Below are 21,727 nucleotides of genomic sequence, written 5' to 3'. Positions count from 1 at the left end.
AAGGGCTGGGATATCCTCAAATCCTAAAAAATAAAGAAAAATAACATAGTATAATACTGTTAAAATGTAAATAAATCAAGAAATATAGCTCACCATATAGATGTCAACGCGTTTCGGCCCACTGCTTGGGCCTTTCTCAAGACTAGTATATGGTATAGTATGGGTGAGCATGGTCTTTTATAGTGATGTATGGCCAATGGGGACTCTCTTGGAATTGCGCCAAAAAAATTGCGCCAAAAAATTGCGCCAAAATTAGTTGACTCCCTGATACCGGAAGTTGTAAACCGGAAGTGACTGATTAATCTCAATTCTATGTTCGTTATTTATAATGTTCGTTTATAACTTAATCGTATCTTTTAATATGGCCAACCTCTTATTTATCTTAGTAAGACTTCTCTGATATCTTCTTGAATCAGAACCTGTTAGTCTATTTAGTGCTAACCTGAATTTTGCTCAACCGGATGTTCGTTCCGAAACCGGAAGTTGATTTGGTCAAAACCGGAAGTTCTAGTTTTACTGATTCCGGTTCCGGTTCTTTTCGTTATACCGGAAGTGTTAGAGCATCGGACCAAAAAACAATTTTTAAGATGTTGTCTAAATATGAAAATTTTATGTTTAAAAACAAATGTATTAAAAATATATTAAAATTATATTTGTATCATAGATTGGTTATTTCTATGGTGTGTGTCGGGTGTTCAAGTGAGCTTGTCACTTACTTGTATGTGTGATTCCAAAAACTTGTTCTGTTAGATTTACATGGATGATACATGTTCTCTTTACATATTATGACTCTTTCTTGGGATTTGTGGAAATGGGTTCGATAAATCTGGTATTTTGGGGTAAGGTATTCGTTTGACTGACTCAGTCGAAATTGGATTTTTCTTAGGTTTTCCTTATGATCCCTTACTTAGGTGTATGAGGGGGAGTTCTATCGTTCCGACTGTACATTCCTAGATCTTCTAAGAGAGGTCGGGTATCCTTTTGTGTAATGTGTACCTGCTAAATGGTTAATTTGGTAATGGATAATCTATATGTAGAAAAAATACCATATATTAAAAAATTAAAAAATTAATTAATTAGTTCTCATTCAGTAGACTGCGTTGTTTCTTGGGTTATGGTTCTCCTCGCTTGTACTCTCATTGGGCCCTAGACTACTTTCTTAGGCAGAGTGTCTTGACCGTTATAGTATCTTCCCCTTTGATGACTTAGGATTGGAAGGATTCTTCACAATGATTATTTCAGAGTTAGTAAGTGAGAGAGATCCTCCTTGTTGTTTAGACCTCTGGGGAACAGGCAGTCTAGTTCAAAGATCCATCTTGACTCTGATATCAGTAGTTGTCTTTCGTAGTCTCCTCCTCTCCAGTTGGGTTTCACTTTTTGGATCCCATAGAAACTAAGATCTTTCATGTTGCCTTTGTGTTGTACCGTAAAGTGCCTGTATAGTGCAGTTTCTGTGCTTCCGTGCTCAATTTGTAGTATGTGCTCCCGAATTCTATCTCTAAGGCATCTTGAAGTCTGGCCGACATACTGGAGACCGCAGCTGCATTGCACTATGTAGATAATTCCTTTATTGTTACATCTGATCAGATCTTTGATGGTATGTTTCTTTGTCGAATAATGGGAATGAAAGTGTTTCGTCTTTAAGCCTCTTTTGCAAGCCTTGCAACTGGGGCAAGGAAAAAAACCTTGTATCTGTTTGCCTGATATGTCTCTATCTTTTGTTGTTCCTAGGCAAGGAATACTTGGGGCCAAGATGTTCTTTAGGTTGTTGGATTTCCTATAGATAAATCTTGGTTTATCCATAAGAGTTTCTCCAATTATGTCGTCATTTTTGAGTATGTGCCAATGGTTCTTTATAATTTTTTCTATGGTTCTCCTGTTTTCGCTATACTGAGTAATGAAAGCGACATCTATTGCATTCGAGTTGTTTTCAGTCTTATTATCCTTGTTTTTATACTGAAGTAGTTCACGGCGGTCTCGTCTCCTCACTTCTTCTATATCTTTATTCAGTTTATCTTCTCCATATCCCCTTTCCATGAATCTTGACTTGAGTTTTTCTGCCTGTGTCTCCCAAAGGTCTTGGTCGGAACAGTTCTTCTTTAGTCTCAGTAGTTGTCCTTTTGGTATATTTGCTTTCCAACTTGCGTGATGACAGCTTTCACTATGGATGTAATTATTACAATCCACAGGTTTAAAGTACGTGGATGTCTTCAGTTTTCCATCCTCTATTGTTATTTTGAGATCCAGAAAGGTGATTTCAGTACTGCTGATCTCATAGGTGAATTTTAAGTTACAAATATTGTTATTCATAACATTGATGGTATGTTCCAGATCTTCCCTGGGGCCCTTCCATATCATAAGTATATCATCTATGTACCTATGATAGGATACCAGGTCCGCGCCGGCTGGGCAGGACTCCCAAAAGATGTTCTCCCATCTGCCCATGTACAGGTTGGCGTAGCTCGGCGCGAACCTGGTCCCCATAGCTGTACCACACAGCTGTCTATAGAACTTTCCGTCGTGGTTGAAATAGTTGTGAGTCAATATGTAGCTTATTCCCTCTAGAATGAATTTCTTTTGAGGTTCTGGTACTGTGTTGTCCTTATTCAAGAAATGTTCTACTGCCTCCCGACCTCCTTCGTGTGGTATACTGGTGTATAAGGAGGTGACATCGCATGTTACCAGTAGATAGTTGTCCATCCATTTTGTGTTCTCCAGGATGTTTAGTATCTGTGTGGAATCTCTTATGTAGGATGGTAGTTGTAATACATATTTTTGTAGTTTCTTGTCCAGATACTCAGATAAATTACTCGATAGGGACCCAATCCCTGATATTATTGGTCGTCCCGGGGGGTTGGTGAGTGTCTTATGTATTTTGGGAAGGTGGTAGAAGACTGGGGTTATGGGGTGCTTGATGTTAATGTACCTATATTCCTTTGTATTGAGGATTCCATTTTCATGTGCCTCCCCTAGTAAGCCTTCTAATTCTTCCTTGTATCCTCCTACTGGATTCCTTCCCAAAACTTCATATGTTTCCTTATCTGATAGTATTCTTGTACATTCGTTACCGTAGTCCTCTTTATTCAGGATTACGATCCCGCCACCTTTGTCTGCGGGTTTAATCACCAAGTTCTTGTTCTTCTCTAGGGATCTTATCGTCTGCATTTGGCTCTTCGTGAGGTTGTGTCGATGTTTATTCAATTTGTTCTGGCTGATGTTCTTTAGGTCACTGCATACCACGGTGTCAAAGGCTTCTATAGCGCTGCCTTTGCTGTGGATTGGATAAAAAGATGACTTGGGTTTAAGGTCAGAATGTTGATATGGGTCCGGGACTTCCTGAGTTGATCCTGTTGGCAGTGTTCTACTGTTGTATTCAATAGGAGATTTCATGAAGTGTCGTTTTAATGTCAGTTTTCTTACAAACTGTTTCACATTCACAAACGTGTCGAATTTGTTCAGACTATTGGAGGGGGCAAAAGAAAGTCCATAACTTAAAACAGAGTTCTCTTTATCTGTTAGTGCGGTAGTACTCAGATTGAAGATTCGGTAGTACTCAGATTGAACGACACTTCATGAAATCTCCTATTGAATACAACAGTAGAACACTGCCAACAGGATCAACTCAGGAAGTCCCGGACCCATATCAACATTCTGACCTTAAACCCAAGTCATCTTTTTATCCAATCCACAGCAAAGGCAGCGCTATAGAAGCCTTTGACACCGTGGTATGCAGTGACCTAAAGAACATCAGCCAGAACAAATTGAATAAACATCGACACAACCTCACGAAGAGCCAAATGCAGACGATAAGATCCCTAGAGAAGAACAAGAACTTGGTGATTAAACCCGCAGACAAAGGTGGCGGGATCGTAATCCTGAATAAAGAGGACTACGGTAACGAATGTACAAGAATACTATCAGATAAGGAAACATATGAAGTTTTGGGAAGGAATCCAGTAGGAGGATACAAGGAAGAATTAGAAGGCTTACTAGGGGAGGCACATGAAAATGGAATCCTCAATACAAAGGAATATAGGTACATTAACATCAAGCACCCCATAACCCCAGTCTTCCACCACCTTCCCAAAATACATAAGACACTCACCAACCCCCCGGGACGACCAATAATATCAGGGATTGGGTCCCTATCGAGTAATTTATCTGAGTATCTGGACAAGAAACTACAAAAATATGTATTACAACTACCATCCTACATAAGAGATTCCACACAGATACTAAACATCCTGGAGAACACAAAATGGATGGACAACTATCTACTGGTAACATGCGATGTCACCTCCTTATACACCAGTATACCACACGAAGGAGGTCGGGAGGCAGTAGAACATTTCTTGAATAAGGACAACACAGTACCAGAACCTCAAAAGAAATTCATTCTAGAGGGAATAAGCTACATATTGACTCACAACTATTTCAACCACGACGGAAAGTTCTATAGACAGCTGTGTGGTACAGCTATGGGGACCAGGTTCGCGCCGAGCTACGCCAACCTGTACATGGGCAGATGGGAGAACATCTTTTGGGAGTCCTGCCCAGCCGGCGCGGACCTGGTATCCTATCATAGGTACATAGATGATATACTTATGATATGGAAGGGCCCCAGGGAAGATCTGGAACATACCATCAATGTTATGAATAACAATATTTGTAACTTAAAATTCACCTATGAGATCAGCAGTACTGAAATCACCTTTCTGGATCTCAAAATAACAATAGAGGATGGAAAACTGAAGACATCCACGTACTTTAAACCTGTGGATTGTAATAATTACATCCATAGTGAAAGCTGTCATCACGCAAGTTGGAAAGCAAATATACCAAAAGGACAACTACTGAGACTAAAGAAGAACTGTTCCGACCAAGACCTTTGGGAGACACAGGCAGAAAAACTCAAGTCAAGATTCATGGAAAGGGGATATGGAGAAGATAAACTGAATAAAGATATAGAAGAAGTGAGGAGACGAGACCGCCGTGAACTACTTCAGTATAAAAACAAGGATAATAAGACTGAAAACAACTCGAATGCAATAGATGTCGCTTTCATTACTCAGTATAGCGAAAACAGGAGAACCATAGAAAAAATTATAAAGAACCATTGGCACATACTCAAAAATGACGACATAATTGGAGAAACTCTTATGGATAAACCAAGATTTATCTATAGGAAATCCAACAACCTAAAGAACATCTTGGCCCCAAGTATTCCTTGCCTAGGAACAACAAAAGATAGAGACATATCAGGCAAACAGATACAAGGTTTTTTTCCTTGCCCCAGTTGCAAGGCTTGCAAAAGAGGCTTAAAGACGAAACACTTTCATTCCCATTATTCGACAAAGAAACATACCATCAAAGATCTGATCAGATGTAACAATAAAGGAATTATCTACATAGTGCAATGCAGCTGCGGTCTCCAGTATGTCGGCCAGACTTCAAGATGCCTTAGAGATAGAATTCGGGAGCACATACTACAAATTGAGCACGGAAGCACAGAAACTGCACTATACAGGCACTTTACGGTACAACACAAAGGCAACATGAAAGATCTTAGTTTCTATGGGATCCAAAAAGTGAAACCCAACTGGAGAGGAGGAGACTACGAAAGACAACTACTGATATCAGAGTCAAGATGGATCTTTGAACTAGACTGCCTGTTCCCCAGAGGTCTAAACAACAAGGAGGATCTCTCTCACTTACTAACTCTGAAATAATCATTGTGAAGAATCCTTCCAATCCTAAGTCATCAAAGGGGAAGATACTATAACGGTCAAGACACTCTGCCTAAGAAAGTAGTCTAGGGCCCAATGAGAGTACAAGCGAGGAGAACCATAACCCAAGAAACAACGCAGTCTACTGAATGAGAACTAATTAATTAATTTTTTAATTTTTTAATATATGGTATTTTTTCTACATATAGATTATCCATTACCAAATTAACCATTTAGCAGGTACACATTACACAAAAGGATACCCGACCTCTCTTAGAAGATCTAGGAATGTACAGTCGGAACGATAGAACTCCCCCTCATACACCTAAGTAAGGGATCATAAGGAAAACCTAAGAAAAATCCAATTTCGACTGAGTCAGTCAAACGAATACCTTACCCCAAAATACCAGATTTATCGAACCCATTTCCACAAATCCCAAGAAAGAGTCATAATATGTAAAGAGAACATGTATCATCCATGTAAATCTAACAGAACAAGTTTTTGGAATCACACATACAAGTAAGTGACAAGCTCACTTGAACACCCGACACACACCATAGAAATAACCAATCTATGATACAAATATAATTTTAATATATTTTTAATACATTTGTTTTTAAACATAAAATTTTCATATTTAGACAACATCTTAAAAATTGTTTTTTGGTCCGATGCTCTAACACTTCCGGTATAACGAAAAGAACCGGAACCGGAATCAGTAAAACTAGAACTTCCGGTTTTGACCAAATCAACTTCCGGTTTCGGAACGAACATCCGGTTGAGCAAAATTCAGGTTAGCACTAAATAGACTAACAGGTTCTGATTCAAGAAGATATCAGAGAAGTCTTACTAAGATAAATAAGAGGTTGGCCATATTAAAAGATACGATTAAGTTATAAACGAACATTATAAATAACGAACATAGAATTGAGATTAATCAGTCACTTCCGGTTTACAACTTCCGGTATCAGGGAGTCAACTAATTTTGGCGCAATTTTTTGGCGCAATTTTTTTGGCGCAATTCCAAGAGAGTCCCCATTGGCCATACATCACTATAAAAGACCATGCTCACCCATACTATACCATATACTAGTCTTGAGAAAGGCCCAAGCAGTGGGCCGAAACGCGTTGACATCTATATGGTGAGCTATATTTCTTGATTTATTTACATTTTAACAGTATTATACTATGTTATTTTTCTTTATTTTTTAGGATTTGAGGATATCCCAGCCCTTTCATTGTTACCTTTTATCGTCATATTTTTATACCTTTCTATTTACAAATACCATTTTATCTCTAAATGCCTGGGAATTGAGGCATCTGAAAACACTTTTTACACCCTAACATTAGATAAATAAGAAGCATCGGAAGTAAAGAGACATTTCATAAGGACTATCTTAGGACATACAGTTACTAGGACATATACCACATTGTTATGATTTTGTAGAACAATCTGTATAAATCTTTGATTATATATTTATTTGTTTATCAAATATCTGTTTATTATCTATGCTAAAACATTATTAACTGCCTTATTTTAGTTACTATTTTAGTTTGTATTGTCCATTTATTGTCCATTTAATGTGTATTGTTTCACATTTTCTTTGACACACATTGTCACATTTTTTGTTGATACATACTCTCACTCACATGGATTTTTAATTTTCCATTTTTTAATTTTTTAATTTTTTACATATTTTTATGTAATTTTGAGATTAAATCACTTTAATCACAATTTGATATCACATTGTTTTTGGATATCACAGTTTTCTAGATGTGTACACACTAGTTTGCTTCCAAATACTATTTTTCATTTTTTGTATTTTTTGTCCAAAGATTTTTTATTTTTACTCATCATTTTTCACTGCATACCACTATTTTCTCACATATGACCCTCATGGACACATTATTTAGAGTTTAGTTCTGCTTATATATGTATAAGATTATGTTTATATAGGACATTTGTCCGAGACATGTTTTGCTCAGAATCAGTCTTAAATTAAGTGGACACCAATCCACCAATCAGTTATCATTTTTTAGTCATTTTATTACCTTTATATATTTTATACTTTTAACATACATCTTTTTGTACCATGGATTTATGCCTATGAATCGTATATTGTATCTGTAATAAATTGTGTAAAACTATACATTTCATATCCATTTCTATTACTACATCAGCATTTACAATTAACACTAGAAATAAACCCCACCTAAAGGGTCTTTTTCCTGCTCCAGTGTGAACACATCACTCACACACACACACTAGACCTTGACTTAATTGGCGCTCCTCTCTACAAACCCTTCTAACAGTATTCTTTTGTGGGCAGTGGGGGCCCACCCCAGATAGGAGCTACAGGTCCTTCTAGCGCTGTGAGTACAACTTACATCTGAGATTCTACACATTCCCCATTTCTCACTAGCTGCTTTAAGTAAGTGTGTAATTTGTTTAGACTCCAAAATTCCCCACATTTCATATACAGGGATGGAGTTCACAAAATCGATCAGACAGGACATTACCTTAGAGATCAATGGAACATCCAGTTCCACTGAGAGGTCTGGAACGGGTCCAACAGATTTCAGTTCTCTATTCAAGAATTTAGAAAGACTATTAATACAGGAAGTAAAATACAAGGCGGAAATTAGTTTCCTAAGAAAATGTCTGGAGTTGAATATTATCCCAAAGGGGCTAATTATTAAAAAAGAGTGTGCATTCCAATCGGAAAACTTAGATTTCACCACAAAATGGTGCAACATACTTATAACAGCATCAAGATCACTCATGGAGGCAATCATTGAACACAGGGAATCCATTCTCAAGCAGGTTGACATTGAGATTAAGACCAACGAAGTTGAATTGATTGGACCAGAAGGCCATCCATTAGACACCAAAGAAATCACTGAAAAGAAAGAGAGCCTGGAAAGGAAGGTGTCCAAGATTAGAGAAGACATTATCAGCAAGAAAAGCAAGAAACTAAACAGAGAACTCAATACCATTAAGAATAGTGATATGAGTCAGGCCATGGAAAACATAGAGACAGAAACCTCACCTCCCAATGATTTGGAGAGAAGACCACCACCGGAGGAAGAATGGACACAAGTCACCCATAGAAGGAACAGACCCAGAACAAGATTCCAACATAGAGGCGACCAAGCTTATGAACAAGCACCCAGTACCCCAAGAGAGAGATACCACCAATTTGAATACAGACAACATCAGAACCAATCAAGGTGGGAAAGGGAAGGACAACGACATATGTCCAATCCCAGAAGCCAGTGGGGCTACCAACGGACACTTGGGGGACAGAGGCATAACAACAATTATTACAATAACTATCATAACGAAGATCCCCATAGAGATAGGGATTCAAACAACTATCTGCCTCATAGACCACATTATCACAGGGAAAATATATATTCACCACGCTGGAATCCAGAGGAGAATTTCACATATGGATATAATCAATATCCCAGATGGAGGAACAACGACAGACCAAGATATGGGAATCACCATCCCAGACCAAATGATAGAAGACACTTCAATATCAGGCCTGATGGAACACCATACACTCCCAATGGATCTCATTATCAACAATATCAGCACAGTCCTATCCAGTACTCCAACCACCACAACCACAAGAAAGATTACCAAGGCCACTGGAACACACCAAATGGCAACCAACCAAGACATGTGGAGGCACAGAAAAGAACAACCACACAACAGGACACAAGATCCATGATTGGTACACCAAACAACACAATAAAGAATGGAAAACCAAGCATAACTCTAACAAACCCCACTCCAGGACATCATTTTTTAGAAGAGCACCAGACCACAACAAAAGAATTAGAAAGGACGTCTACAAAGAGAAAAAATCCAAATATAGACGACTTCCAACACCCTATGGAAAAAAGAAAAGTCACAGAGGAAAGAGGGGCGGTAGGCGAGTAAATACCAATCAGAAACAACCCGAACACGCAAGTCCAGAGAAGAAGGATACGACCAAGGGAATCTTCAATCTGAGTACTACCGCACTAACAGATAAAGAGAACTCTGTTTTAAGTTATGGACTTTCTTTTGCCCCCTCCAATAGTCTGAACAAATTCGACACGTTTGTGAATGTGAAACAGTTTGTAAGAAAACTGACATTAAAACGACACTTCATGAAATCTCCTATTGAATACAACAGTAGAACACTGCCAACAGGATCAACTCAGGAAGTCCCGGACCCATATCAACATTCTGACCTTAAACCCAAGTCATCTTTTTATCCAATCCACAGCAAAGGCAGCGCTATAGAAGCCTTTGACACCGTGGTATGCAGTGACCTAAAGAACATCAGCCAGAACAAATTGAATAAACATCGACACAACCTCACGAAGAGCCAAATGCAGACGATAAGATCCCTAGAGAAGAACAAGAACTTGGTGATTAAACCCGCAGACAAAGGTGGCGGGATCGTAATCCTGAATAAAGAGGACTACGGTAACGAATGTACAAGAATACTATCAGATAAGGAAACATATGAAGTTTTGGGAAGGAATCCAGTAGGAGGATACAAGGAAGAATTAGAAGGCTTACTAGGGGAGGCACATGAAAATGGAATCCTCAATACAAAGGAATATAGGTACATTAACATCAAGCACCCCATAACCCCAGTCTTCTACCACCTTCCCAAAATACATAAGACACTCACCAACCCCCCGGGACGACCAATAATATCAGGGATTGGGTCCCTATCGAGTAATTTATCTGAGTATCTGGACAAGAAACTACAAAAATATGTATTACAACTACCATCCTACATAAGAGATTCCACACAGATACTAAACATCCTGGAGAACACAAAATGGATGGACAACTATCTACTGGTAACATGCGATGTCACCTCCTTATACACCAGTATACCACACGAAGGAGGTCGGGAGGCAGTAGAACATTTCTTGAATAAGGACAACACAGTACCAGAACCTCAAAAGAAATTCATTCTAGAGGGAATAAGCTACATATTGACTCACAACTATTTCAACCACGACGGAAAGTTCTATAGACAGCTGTGTGGTACAGCTATGGGGACCAGGTTCGCGCCGAGCTACGCCAACCTGTACATGGGCAGATGGGAGAACATCTTTTGGGAGTCCTGCCCAGCCGGCGCGGACCTGGTATCCTATCATAGGTACATAGATGATATACTTATGATATGGAAGGGCCCCAGGGAAGATCTGGAACATACCATCAATGTTATGAATAACAATATTTGTAACTTAAAATTCACCTATGAGATCAGCAGTACTGAAATCACCTTTCTGGATCTCAAAATAACAATAGAGGATGGAAAACTGAAGACATCCACGTACTTTAAACCTGTGGATTGTAATAATTACATCCATAGTGAAAGCTGTCATCACGCAAGTTGGAAAGCAAATATACCAAAAGGACAACTACTGAGACTAAAGAAGAACTGTTCCGACCAAGACCTTTGGGAGACACAGGCAGAAAAACTCAAGTCAAGATTCATGGAAAGGGGATATGGAGAAGATAAACTGAATAAAGATATAGAAGAAGTGAGGAGACGAGACCGCCGTGAACTACTTCAGTATAAAAACAAGGATAATAAGACTGAAAACAACTCGAATGCAATAGATGTCGCTTTCATTACTCAGTATAGCGAAAACAGGAGAACCATAGAAAAAATTATAAAGAACCATTGGCACATACTCAAAAATGACGACATAATTGGAGAAACTCTTATGGATAAACCAAGATTTATCTATAGGAAATCCAACAACCTAAAGAACATCTTGGCCCCAAGTATTCCTTGCCTAGGAACAACAAAAGATAGAGACATATCAGGCAAACAGATACAAGGTTTTTTTCCTTGCCCCAGTTGCAAGGCTTGCAAAAGAGGCTTAAAGACGAAACACTTTCATTCCCATTATTCGACAAAGAAACATACCATCAAAGATCTGATCAGATGTAACAATAAAGGAATTATCTACATAGTGCAATGCAGCTGCGGTCTCCAGTATGTCGGCCAGACTTCAAGATGCCTTAGAGATAGAATTCGGGAGCACATACTACAAATTGAGCACGGAAGCACAGAAACTGCACTATACAGGCACTTTACGGTACAACACAAAGGCAACATGAAAGATCTTAGTTTCTATGGGATCCAAAAAGTGAAACCCAACTGGAGAGGAGGAGACTACGAAAGACAACTACTGATATCAGAGTCAAGATGGATCTTTGAACTAGACTGCCTGTTCCCCAGAGGTCTAAACAACAAGGAGGATCTCTCTCACTTACTAACTCTGAAATAATCATTGTGAAGAATCCTTCCAATCCTAAGTCATCAAAGGGGAAGATACTATAACGGTCAAGACACTCTGCCTAAGAAAGTAGTCTAGGGCCCAATGAGAGTACAAGCGAGGAGAACCATAACCCAAGAAACAACGCAGTCTACTGAATGAGAACTAATTAATTAATTTTTTAATTTTTTAATATATGGTATTTTTTCTACATATAGATTATCCATTACCAAATTAACCATTTAGCAGGTACACATTACACAAAAGGATACCCGACCTCTCTTAGAAGATCTAGGAATGTACAGTCGGAACGATAGAACTCCCCCTCATACACCTAAGTAAGGGATCATAAGGAAAACCTAAGAAAAATCCAATTTCGACTGAGTCAGTCAAACGAATACCTTACCCCAAAATACCAGATTTATCGAACCCATTTCCACAAATCCCAAGAAAGAGTCATAATATGTAAAGAGAACATGTATCATCCATGTAAATCTAACAGAACAAGTTTTTGGAATCACACATACAAGTAAGTGACAAGCTCACTTGAACACCCGACACACACCATAGAAATAACCAATCTATGATACAAATATAATTTTAATATATTTTTAATACATTTGTTTTTAAACATAAAATTTTCATATTTAGACAACATCTTAAAAATTGTTTTTTGGTCCGATGCTCTAACACTTCCGGTATAACGAAAAGAACCGGAACCGGAATCAGTAAAACTAGAACTTCCGGTTTTGACCAAATCAACTTCCGGTTTCGGAACGAACATCCGGTTGAGCAAAATTCAGGTTAGCACTAAATAGACTAACAGGTTCTGATTCAAGAAGATATCAGAGAAGTCTTACTAAGATAAATAAGAGGTTGGCCATATTAAAAGATACGATTAAGTTATAAACGAACATTATAAATAACGAACATAGAATTGAGATTAATCAGTCACTTCCGGTTTACAACTTCCGGTATCAGGGAGTCAACTAATTTTGGCGCAATTTTTTGGCGCAATTTTTTTGGCGCAATTCCAAGAGAGTCCCCATTGGCCATACATCACTATAAAAGACCATGCTCACCCATACTATACCATATACTAGTCTTGAGAAAGGCCCAAGCAGTGGGCCGAAACGCGTTGACATCTATATGGTGAGCTATATTTCTTGATTTATTTACATTTTAACAGTATTATACTATGTTATTTTTCTTTATTTTTTAGGATTTGAGGATATCCCAGCCCTTTCATTGTTACCTTTTATCGTCATATTTTTATACCTTTCTATTTACAAATACCATTTTATCTCTAAATGCCTGGGAATTGAGGCATCTGAAAACACTTTTTACACCCTAACATTAGATAAATAAGAAGCATCGGAAGTAAAGAGACATTTCATAAGGACTATCTTAGGACATACAGTTACTAGGACATATACCACATTGTTATGATTTTGTAGAACAATCTGTATAAATCTTTGATTATATATTTATTTGTTTATCAAATATCTGTTTATTATCTATGCTAAAACATTATTAACTGCCTTATTTTAGTTACTATTTTAGTTTGTATTGTCCATTTATTGTCCATTTAATGTGTATTGTTTCACATTTTCTTTGACACACATTGTCACATTTTTTGTTGATACATACTCTCACTCACATGGATTTTTAATTTTCCATTTTTTAATTTTTTAATTTTTTACATATTTTTATGTAATTTTGAGATTAAATCACTTTAATCACAATTTGATATCACATTGTTTTTGGATATCACAGTTTTCTAGATGTGTACACACTAGTTTGCTTCCAAATACTATTTTTCATTTTTTGTATTTTTTGTCCAAAGATTTTTTATTTTTACTCATCATTTTTCACTGCATACCACTATTTTCTCACATATGACCCTCATGGACACATTATTTAGAGTTTAGTTCTGCTTATATATGTATAAGATTATGTTTATATAGGACATTTGTCCGAGACATGTTTTGCTCAGAATCAGTCTTAAATTAAGTGGACACCAATCCACCAATCAGTTATCATTTTTTAGTCATTTTATTACCTTTATATATTTTATACTTTTAACATACATCTTTTTGTACCATGGATTTATGCCTATGAATCGTATATTGTATCTGTAATAAATTGTGTAAAACTATACATTTCATATCCATTTCTATTACTACATCAGCATTTACAATTAACACTAGAAATAAACCCCACCTAAAGGGTCTTTTTCCTGCTCCAGTGTGAACACATCACTCACACACACACACTAGACCTTGACTTAATTGGCGCTCCTCTCTACAAACCCTTCTAACAGTATTCTTTTGTGGGCAGTGGGGGCCCACCCCAGATAGGAGCTACAGGTCCTTCTAGCGCTGTGAGTACAACTTACATCCTAGATGACATTCTGATACAGGCGTCGACTTTTCAAATCGCCAAGTCCCATACGGACATTGTTCTGGCCTTTCTGAGGTCTCACGGGTGGAAGGTGAACGAAGAAAAGAGTTCTCTCTCCCCTCTCACAAGAGTTTCTTTCCTAGGAACACTGATAGATTCAGTAGAAATGAAAATTTTTCTGACAGAGGTAAGGTTATCAAAGCTTCTAACTTCCTTCCGTGCTCTTCATTCCACTTCTCGGCCATCAGTGGTTCAGTGTATGGAAGTAATCGGCCTAATGGTAGCGGCAATGGACATAGTTCAGTTTGCCCGCCTACATCTCAGACCACTGCAACTTTGCATGCTCAGTCAGTGGAATGGGGATTAAACAGATTTGTCCCCTCTGCTAAATCTACAGATGCCAGCCTTCTGGGCTGGGGCGTGGTCTGGAACTCCCTTAAGGCTCAGGGTTCGTGGACTCAGGAGGAAGCCCTCCATCCGATAAACATTCTGGAACTGAGAGCGATATTCAATGCTCTTCAGGCTTGGCCTCAACTAGCTGCGGTCAGGTTCATCAGATTTCAGTCGGACCATATCACGACTGTAGCCTATATCAACCATCAGGGGGGAACAAGAAGCCCCCTGGCAATGTTGGAGGTTTCAAAGATAATTCTATGGGCAGAGGTTCACTCTTGCCATCTCTCAGCTATCCATATCCCAGGAGTAGAGAACTTGGAGGCAGATTTTCTAAGTCGGCAGACTTTTCATCCGGGGTAGTGGGAGCTCCATCCGGAGGTATTTGCCCAGCCAACTATGGGGCAAACCAGAACTGGATCTCATGGCATCTTGTCAGAACGCCAAGCTTACTTGTTACGGGTCCAGGTCAAGGGATCCCCAGGCAGCGCTGATAGATGCTCTAGCAGTGCCCTGGTCCTTCAGCCTGGCTTATGTGTTCCCACCATTTCCTCTCCTCCCTCGTCTGATTGCCAAGATCAAGCAGGAGAGAGCTTAGGTGATTTTGATAGCACCTGCGTGGCCACGCAGGACTTGGTATGCAGATCTGGTGGACATGTCATCCCTTCCACCATGGACTCTGCCGCTGAGGCAGGACCTTCTACTCCAAGGTCCTTTCAAACATCCATAATTTCTCTGCGACTGACTGCTTGGAGATTGAATGCTTGATTTTATCAAAATGTGGTTTCTCCGAGTCGGTCATTGATACCTTAATTCAGGCTCGAAAGCCTGTCACCAGGAAAATCTATCATAAGATATGGTGTAAATATCTTCATTGGTGTGAATCCAAGGGTTACTCATGGAGTAAAGTCAGGATTCCTAGGATATTATCCTTTCTCCAAGAAGGATTGGAGAAGGGATTGTCAGCTAGTTCCTTAAAGGGACAGATTTCTGCTCTGTCTATTCTTCTGCACAAGCATCTGGCAGATGTTCCAGACGTTCAGGCGTTTTGTCAGGCTTTAGTTAGAATCAAGCCTGTGTTTAAACCTGTTGCTCCACCATGAAGTTTAAATTTAGTTCTTAAAGTTCTTCAAGGGGTTCTGTTTGAACCTCTGCATTCCATAGATATCAAGCTTTTATCTTGGAAAGTTCTGTTTTTGGTAGCTATCTCTTCCGCTCAAAGAGTTTCAGAGTTATCTGCCTTACAGTGTGATTCCCCTTATCTGATCTTCCATGCAGATAAGGTAGTTTTGCGTACCAAACCTGGGTTTCTTCCTAAGGTGGTATCTAATAAGAATATCAATCAGGAGATTGTTGTTCCATCACTGTGTCCTAATCCTTCTTCAAAGAAGGAACGTCTATTACACAATCTTGACGTGGTTCGTGCTTTAAAGTTTTATTTACAAGCTACTAAGGATTTCCGTCAAACATCTGCATTGTTTGTTGTCTACTCTGGACAGAGGAGAGGCCAAAAGGCTTTGGCATCTTCTCTTTCTTTTTGGCTGAGAAGCATAATCCGTTTAGCTTATGAGACTGCTGGCCAGCAGCCTCCTCAAAGAATTACAGCTCATTCCACTAGAGCGGTAGGCAGCTTCCACATGGGCTTTTAAAAATGAGGCCTCTGTTGAACAGATTTGTAAGGCGGTGACTTGGTCTTCACTTCATAACTTTTCTAAATTCTACAAATTTGATACTTTTGTTTCCTCGAAGACTATTTTTGGGAGAAAGGTCTTGCAGGCAGTGGTGCCTTCCGTTTAAGTTCCTGCCTTGTCCCTCCCTTCATCTGTGTCCTAAAGCTTTGGTATTGGTATCCCACAAGTAATGGATGAACCCGTGGACTGGATACACCTTACAAGAGAAAACAAAATTTATGCTTACCTGATAAATTTCTTTCTCTTGTGGTGTATCCAGTCCACGGCCCACCCTGTCACTTTAAGGCAGGTGTTTTTTTATTTTTAAACTACAGTCACCACTGCACCCTATAGTTTCTCCTTTTTCTTGCTTGTCTTCGGTCGAATGACTGGGGGTGGCAGTTAGGGGAGGAGCTATATAGACAGCTCTGCTGTGGGTGTCCTCTTGCAACTTCCTGTTGGGAAGGAGAATATCCCACAAGTAATGGATGAACCCGTGGACTGGATACACCACAAGAGAAAGAAATTTATCAGGTAAGCATAAATTTTGTTTTTTAAATAACTTTGCACTGATTTTCAGACTCCTAACCAAGCACCAAAGTTTTAGGATAATACTGATGTATTCCTCCTCCAGCTTGCTCCTGCTTGTGTAAAGAGTGTTTTCATATGCAGTGGGGGTGTCTTCTTTTCAGTGGGTGTTCCAGCTAACCATTTTTAATAGTGGTAAACTGGGAGCTTCTAAGTAAATTTTTAAATGGTTTTATACTGAATATTTACATCGGTATCTGTGCATATTCTTCTTTATAGTAGTGTATATTACATGCAGTTAAATGAAAATTGGTGTATACTGTCCCTTTAAGCTGGTCTGTAGTTTAGCAGAGCCCGGCTTCCACGCTATCTGACAGAGGGATATAAAGAGGAGTTCTTCGGCCCGCCGCATACCCTAGAGGACCACCCCAGGCCCCCACCTGGGGACGTCACCTTACCTGCAATTACCGTCACTCAATTCTCTCTCTGTCCATAGCCTGACCCCAGACCAACTGCCCAGTTAGGGTACAATATACACGGAAAAACTCCAAACCAGTAGGTCTTAGGCAAGCTAGTCGTACAGCATGCTGAGCCCAGGGAAGTGAAAAAAATACTCTCCCAGACATACAGAGCCAGGTCATGTAACCCTCCTCGGCCGCAGACACACTAACGGCTCCCTAAAATCTTTAACTGAGTGTTACCCCATCTGCAACACAAAAGAAAAAAAACGAAGGTTGGTGCCATATAGTGCTCTTGCTAATGTATAACCTTATTGCAAAACTGCTGCCATATATAGTACTGCAGACACGTGCACACTCCTGAACTTAACTTCCAGCTTTTCAACAAAAGAAAACAAGAAAAAAAGAAAATTTGATAATTGAAGTCAATCTGAAAGTTGTTTAAAATTGTATGCTCTATCTGAATCCTGAAAGAAACATTTTCAGTTTCATGTCCCTTTAAAGTCCTGGTGAAATAGATTGACCTCCAATGCAAACCTATTACATAACATGTGGCATAAATCTAAGGCTTTTGGCCAGATAAATTGGATGGATGGGTCCTCCAGCTATATATGAAACCTTTCAAAATATTTTAAGCACGAGAAATACGTTTTCAGTTTCCCTGACTCACAGAATTTTTTTTAATCATAATATACTGTAAGTTTTCCTTAAAAGTCTATACAGTATATGTAAATATCTGTGTCAGGCATTGTTGTTTTTTAAGTGTATCAAATGTTTTTATTTAAATGGATAAACAACTTCCAAAAGCAAGAGCTATGCTGCCCCATCTCTTGTTTGCATTATAGGTAGCCAATGTCTTTGTTTCTGTGCTATAGATTGCTTTGCTCTTCCACCTGCTGTCTGGATTTGAGAAAGCTGATCTGCTCTGTCTTTGCTCTGCATTACAAATAATTGTGCTCCTCCACCTTTCATCTGTAATAAAGGTAACCGAGTCCCTTCAAGTTTGTGTGTTTTTAATAAAGCTCCTGTGCATTTTCTATTTAGCTTTACTCATATTGGTTGAAGACAGCTGTATGTATTAATACTGTGTTCTTTCTGTCTCTCACTTTCAGTTATCTTCATTCTATGGATATGTCCAACCAATGGAATAGATATTCAGATTATCCCATCATCTCCAACCATTGGACAGACTGCCTTGTTTAATATTAATGGAATTGATCAAAGAATATTGAGCATCGATTGGTATAAAGGGTTAAACCCAAGTGCTTCTAACCAAATTTTTAACATGTTTCCCCCAAACCAGGAAATAAACCAAGGTAGAGCTTACTTCAAAAATGCCACTGGGTTTATAAATGGCTCTTTGAAAATCTCTGACCTTAGAAAGGAATTTGAAGGGAATTATACAGTGCAGTTACAGATGAACCCTCCACAACAAGCTTCAGTGCAATTGACTGTAACTGGTAAGTGATCAATAAACAAGAACCTTTTTTCTATGTATATAGAACCAGAATTTGTTAATGATTTTTTTATTTTATTTACCTTGCCTCACATTCTAATCCATAACAATTTTGTGAAAAGTGCTTAGCACAGTTTTTTCAGGGTTGTCCAATTCAATTCTAGTCCATTAGAACCCCTGCAATAACCCATTTAAGCTTGTCAAATTAAATTGTGTTGTGTTAATCCAATCTATCACTAAACAATTTTCATGCACACTTTTCACTCTTCACACTTTTTTGTGCTTTTCTAATTAACGTTGACCTACTAAAAAGTCATTTTGGCTTGTTTACAGCAGATATATTGGATGTTCACACATTTTTTTCCTATGTTTAATTTTTTTGTCATTCTCAGGTCGAATGTTAATAAATGCAATTGATATTTGTTTTAATAAAAACACAATTTTTTTCCCCCAGCCAGGTAGCATTAGGAAGGGTCTGGGGGTCAATGGTCAATGTAATACTTTTCAGTATTATAACTTTTTCTATAATTTGTGCAACAAACATTGAAAAAAATAATATTTGCGTAATATTGGCTTAAATTTAAGCCAGGTGTTCACTAAAATCAGCCGGGTGGTGTGGCCGTTAAATAGGTCCTTGTGAGAACACTAGCTGGACAATAAAAAAAAGGTGCGGCAGTAAATCACAAAGATAGATATGTAACTGGCTATGCCAAAAGATTTAATCGAACAATTAGATAGAATACATAATTGTAAAGATAGAATACATAAATGTAAAGATATTTAAAAATCGGACGTCTCCGATATAATAAAAACACAAAAAATATATAAAAGCACAAAATCTGGATTAAATGCTGTTGCCAATATAGTGAATTCAGTCTCTGAAAAACTGTATTAAATGGTAATGCAGGGGCCCCTCGAACATAAAGTCTCACCAATTAGGATCAATATCTAGGTAGGATTAATACGTATTACCTTCTTCTCATAGATGGTCTGAAGTACATTCGGTTTGTCCGATAATACCTCCGTGAGGCGTGTATGTGTCCCGTGACGTCACCGGCCAGGGGTGTTGTCTCCAAGTTAAGATCCTATTGGTCAGGATCGCCAAGCATGAAGTATAGCGGCCGCTATAGTGTAGATTAGTAGAATTAAAAGGATCCCCGATCTTAGTGCAAATAAGCACGCAGGATTAGACTTGTAGCTCCGTGGGAACTTGTAGCTGAATATCACTTCCAAAATTCTTCTTGTGGTCCTCGGGCTCTATGTATTCAGTATCGGAACATGCTTGACTTGAAACCGTGTCCTTTTCAGCACAGTCTTAATGCTCTTGTATGAAATAGCGTAAAGCACAGGATAGCTTGACTTAAAACCGTGTCCTTCTCAGCACAGTTTTAATGCTCTTGTATGAATAGCATAAAGCACAGGATAGCTGTGGCTTATCATCAATGCGTTTCTCCCTCTTACAGGGCTTTTTCAAGATGACAGTACAAACTTTTACCTATTGGGTAGGTTGGATCAATTAGTGAGACAGGTGTGTTCACTGTGATAAAACTATTTGCAACAGTATTGGCAACTTTTTAGCATTTATAATACAAATAAAAGTAACATAGAGAACGAGAAAAGAAAATTGATTAAACATAAACTCTTACATAGAGTGTTACAATGAAAATATATATGCAAAAGATTATAATGATACAGTAAATAGTTCGATATATAAACAGACATCTATGAAATATATACACACACATGTGCAAAATCCATTTTTTTAAAATAAATATGCGTGCACTAAAAGTGAAGAAATTAATAAATATAGCGTTCAAAAAGTTTGATGATAAGCCACAGCTATCCTGTGCTTTATGCTATTCATACAAGAGCATTAAAACTGTGTTGAGAAGGACACGGTTTTAAGTCAAGCTATCCTGTGCTTTACGCTATTTCATACAAGAGCATTAAGACTGTGCTGAAAAGGACACGGTTTCAAGTCAAGCCTGTTCTGATACTGAATACATAGAGCCCGAGGACCACAAGAAGAATTTTGGAAGTGATATTCAGCTACAAGTTCCCACGGAGCTACAAGTCTAATCCTGTGTGCTTATTTGCACTAAGAGCGGGGATCCTTTTAATTCTACTAATCTACACTATAGCGGCCGCTATACTTCATGCTCGGCGATCCTGACCAATAGGATCTTAACTTGGAGACAACGCCCCTGGCCGGTGACGTCACGGGACACATACACGCCTCACGGAGGTATTATCGGACAAACCGAATGTACTTCAGACCATCTATGAGAAGAAGGTAATACGTATTAATCCTACCTAGATATTGATCCTAATTGGTGAGACTTTCTTTATGTTCGAGGGGCCCCTGCATTACCATTTAATACAGTTTTTCAGAGACTGAATTCACTATATTGGCAACAGCATTTAATCCAGATTTTGTGCTTTTATATATTTTTTGTGTTTTTATTATATCGGAGACGTCCGATTTTTAAATATCTTTACATTTATGTATTCTATCTTTACAATTATGTATTCTATCTAATTGTTCGATTAAATCTTTTGGCATAGCCAGTTACATATCTATCTTTGTGATTTACTGCCGCACCTTCAGCTTTTTTAGCGCTTCTCCATACACTTTGTTCTCTGACTCTATCTTTTTTTTCTCTATACGCTAGGGACTATAGGGTTGGAGTAGTTTGGTGCTCTCTTGCGCACACTTTTTTCATTAACATAATAAAGTTATTAACCCCTAAACTCTGGCCTCCCACATTACTACCACTAAATAA

General features: G+C 38.4%; 1 protein-coding gene across 1 annotated transcript in view; it reads left to right on the top strand.

Moving 5' to 3' along the window:
- The window catches only part of LOC128638736 (carcinoembryonic antigen-related cell adhesion molecule 8), a 150,354-nt gene that overhangs the window by 45,531 nt on the left and 83,096 nt on the right, over positions 1-21,727 (top strand). Inside the window, exon 2 of the mRNA XM_053690869.1 lies at positions 18,601-18,948. Coding sequence (XP_053546844.1) covers positions 18,601-18,948 — 348 coding nt within the window. The remainder of the gene's footprint in view (positions 1-18,600; positions 18,949-21,727) is intronic.

Source organism: Bombina bombina, chromosome 8 (assembly GCF_027579735.1).
Source record: "Bombina bombina isolate aBomBom1 chromosome 8, aBomBom1.pri, whole genome shotgun sequence".
NCBI lineage: Eukaryota > Metazoa > Chordata > Amphibia > Anura > Bombinatoridae > Bombina > Bombina bombina.
Note: the sequence above shows the minus strand (reverse complement) of the source record. Positions and strands in the feature narration are given on the sequence as shown.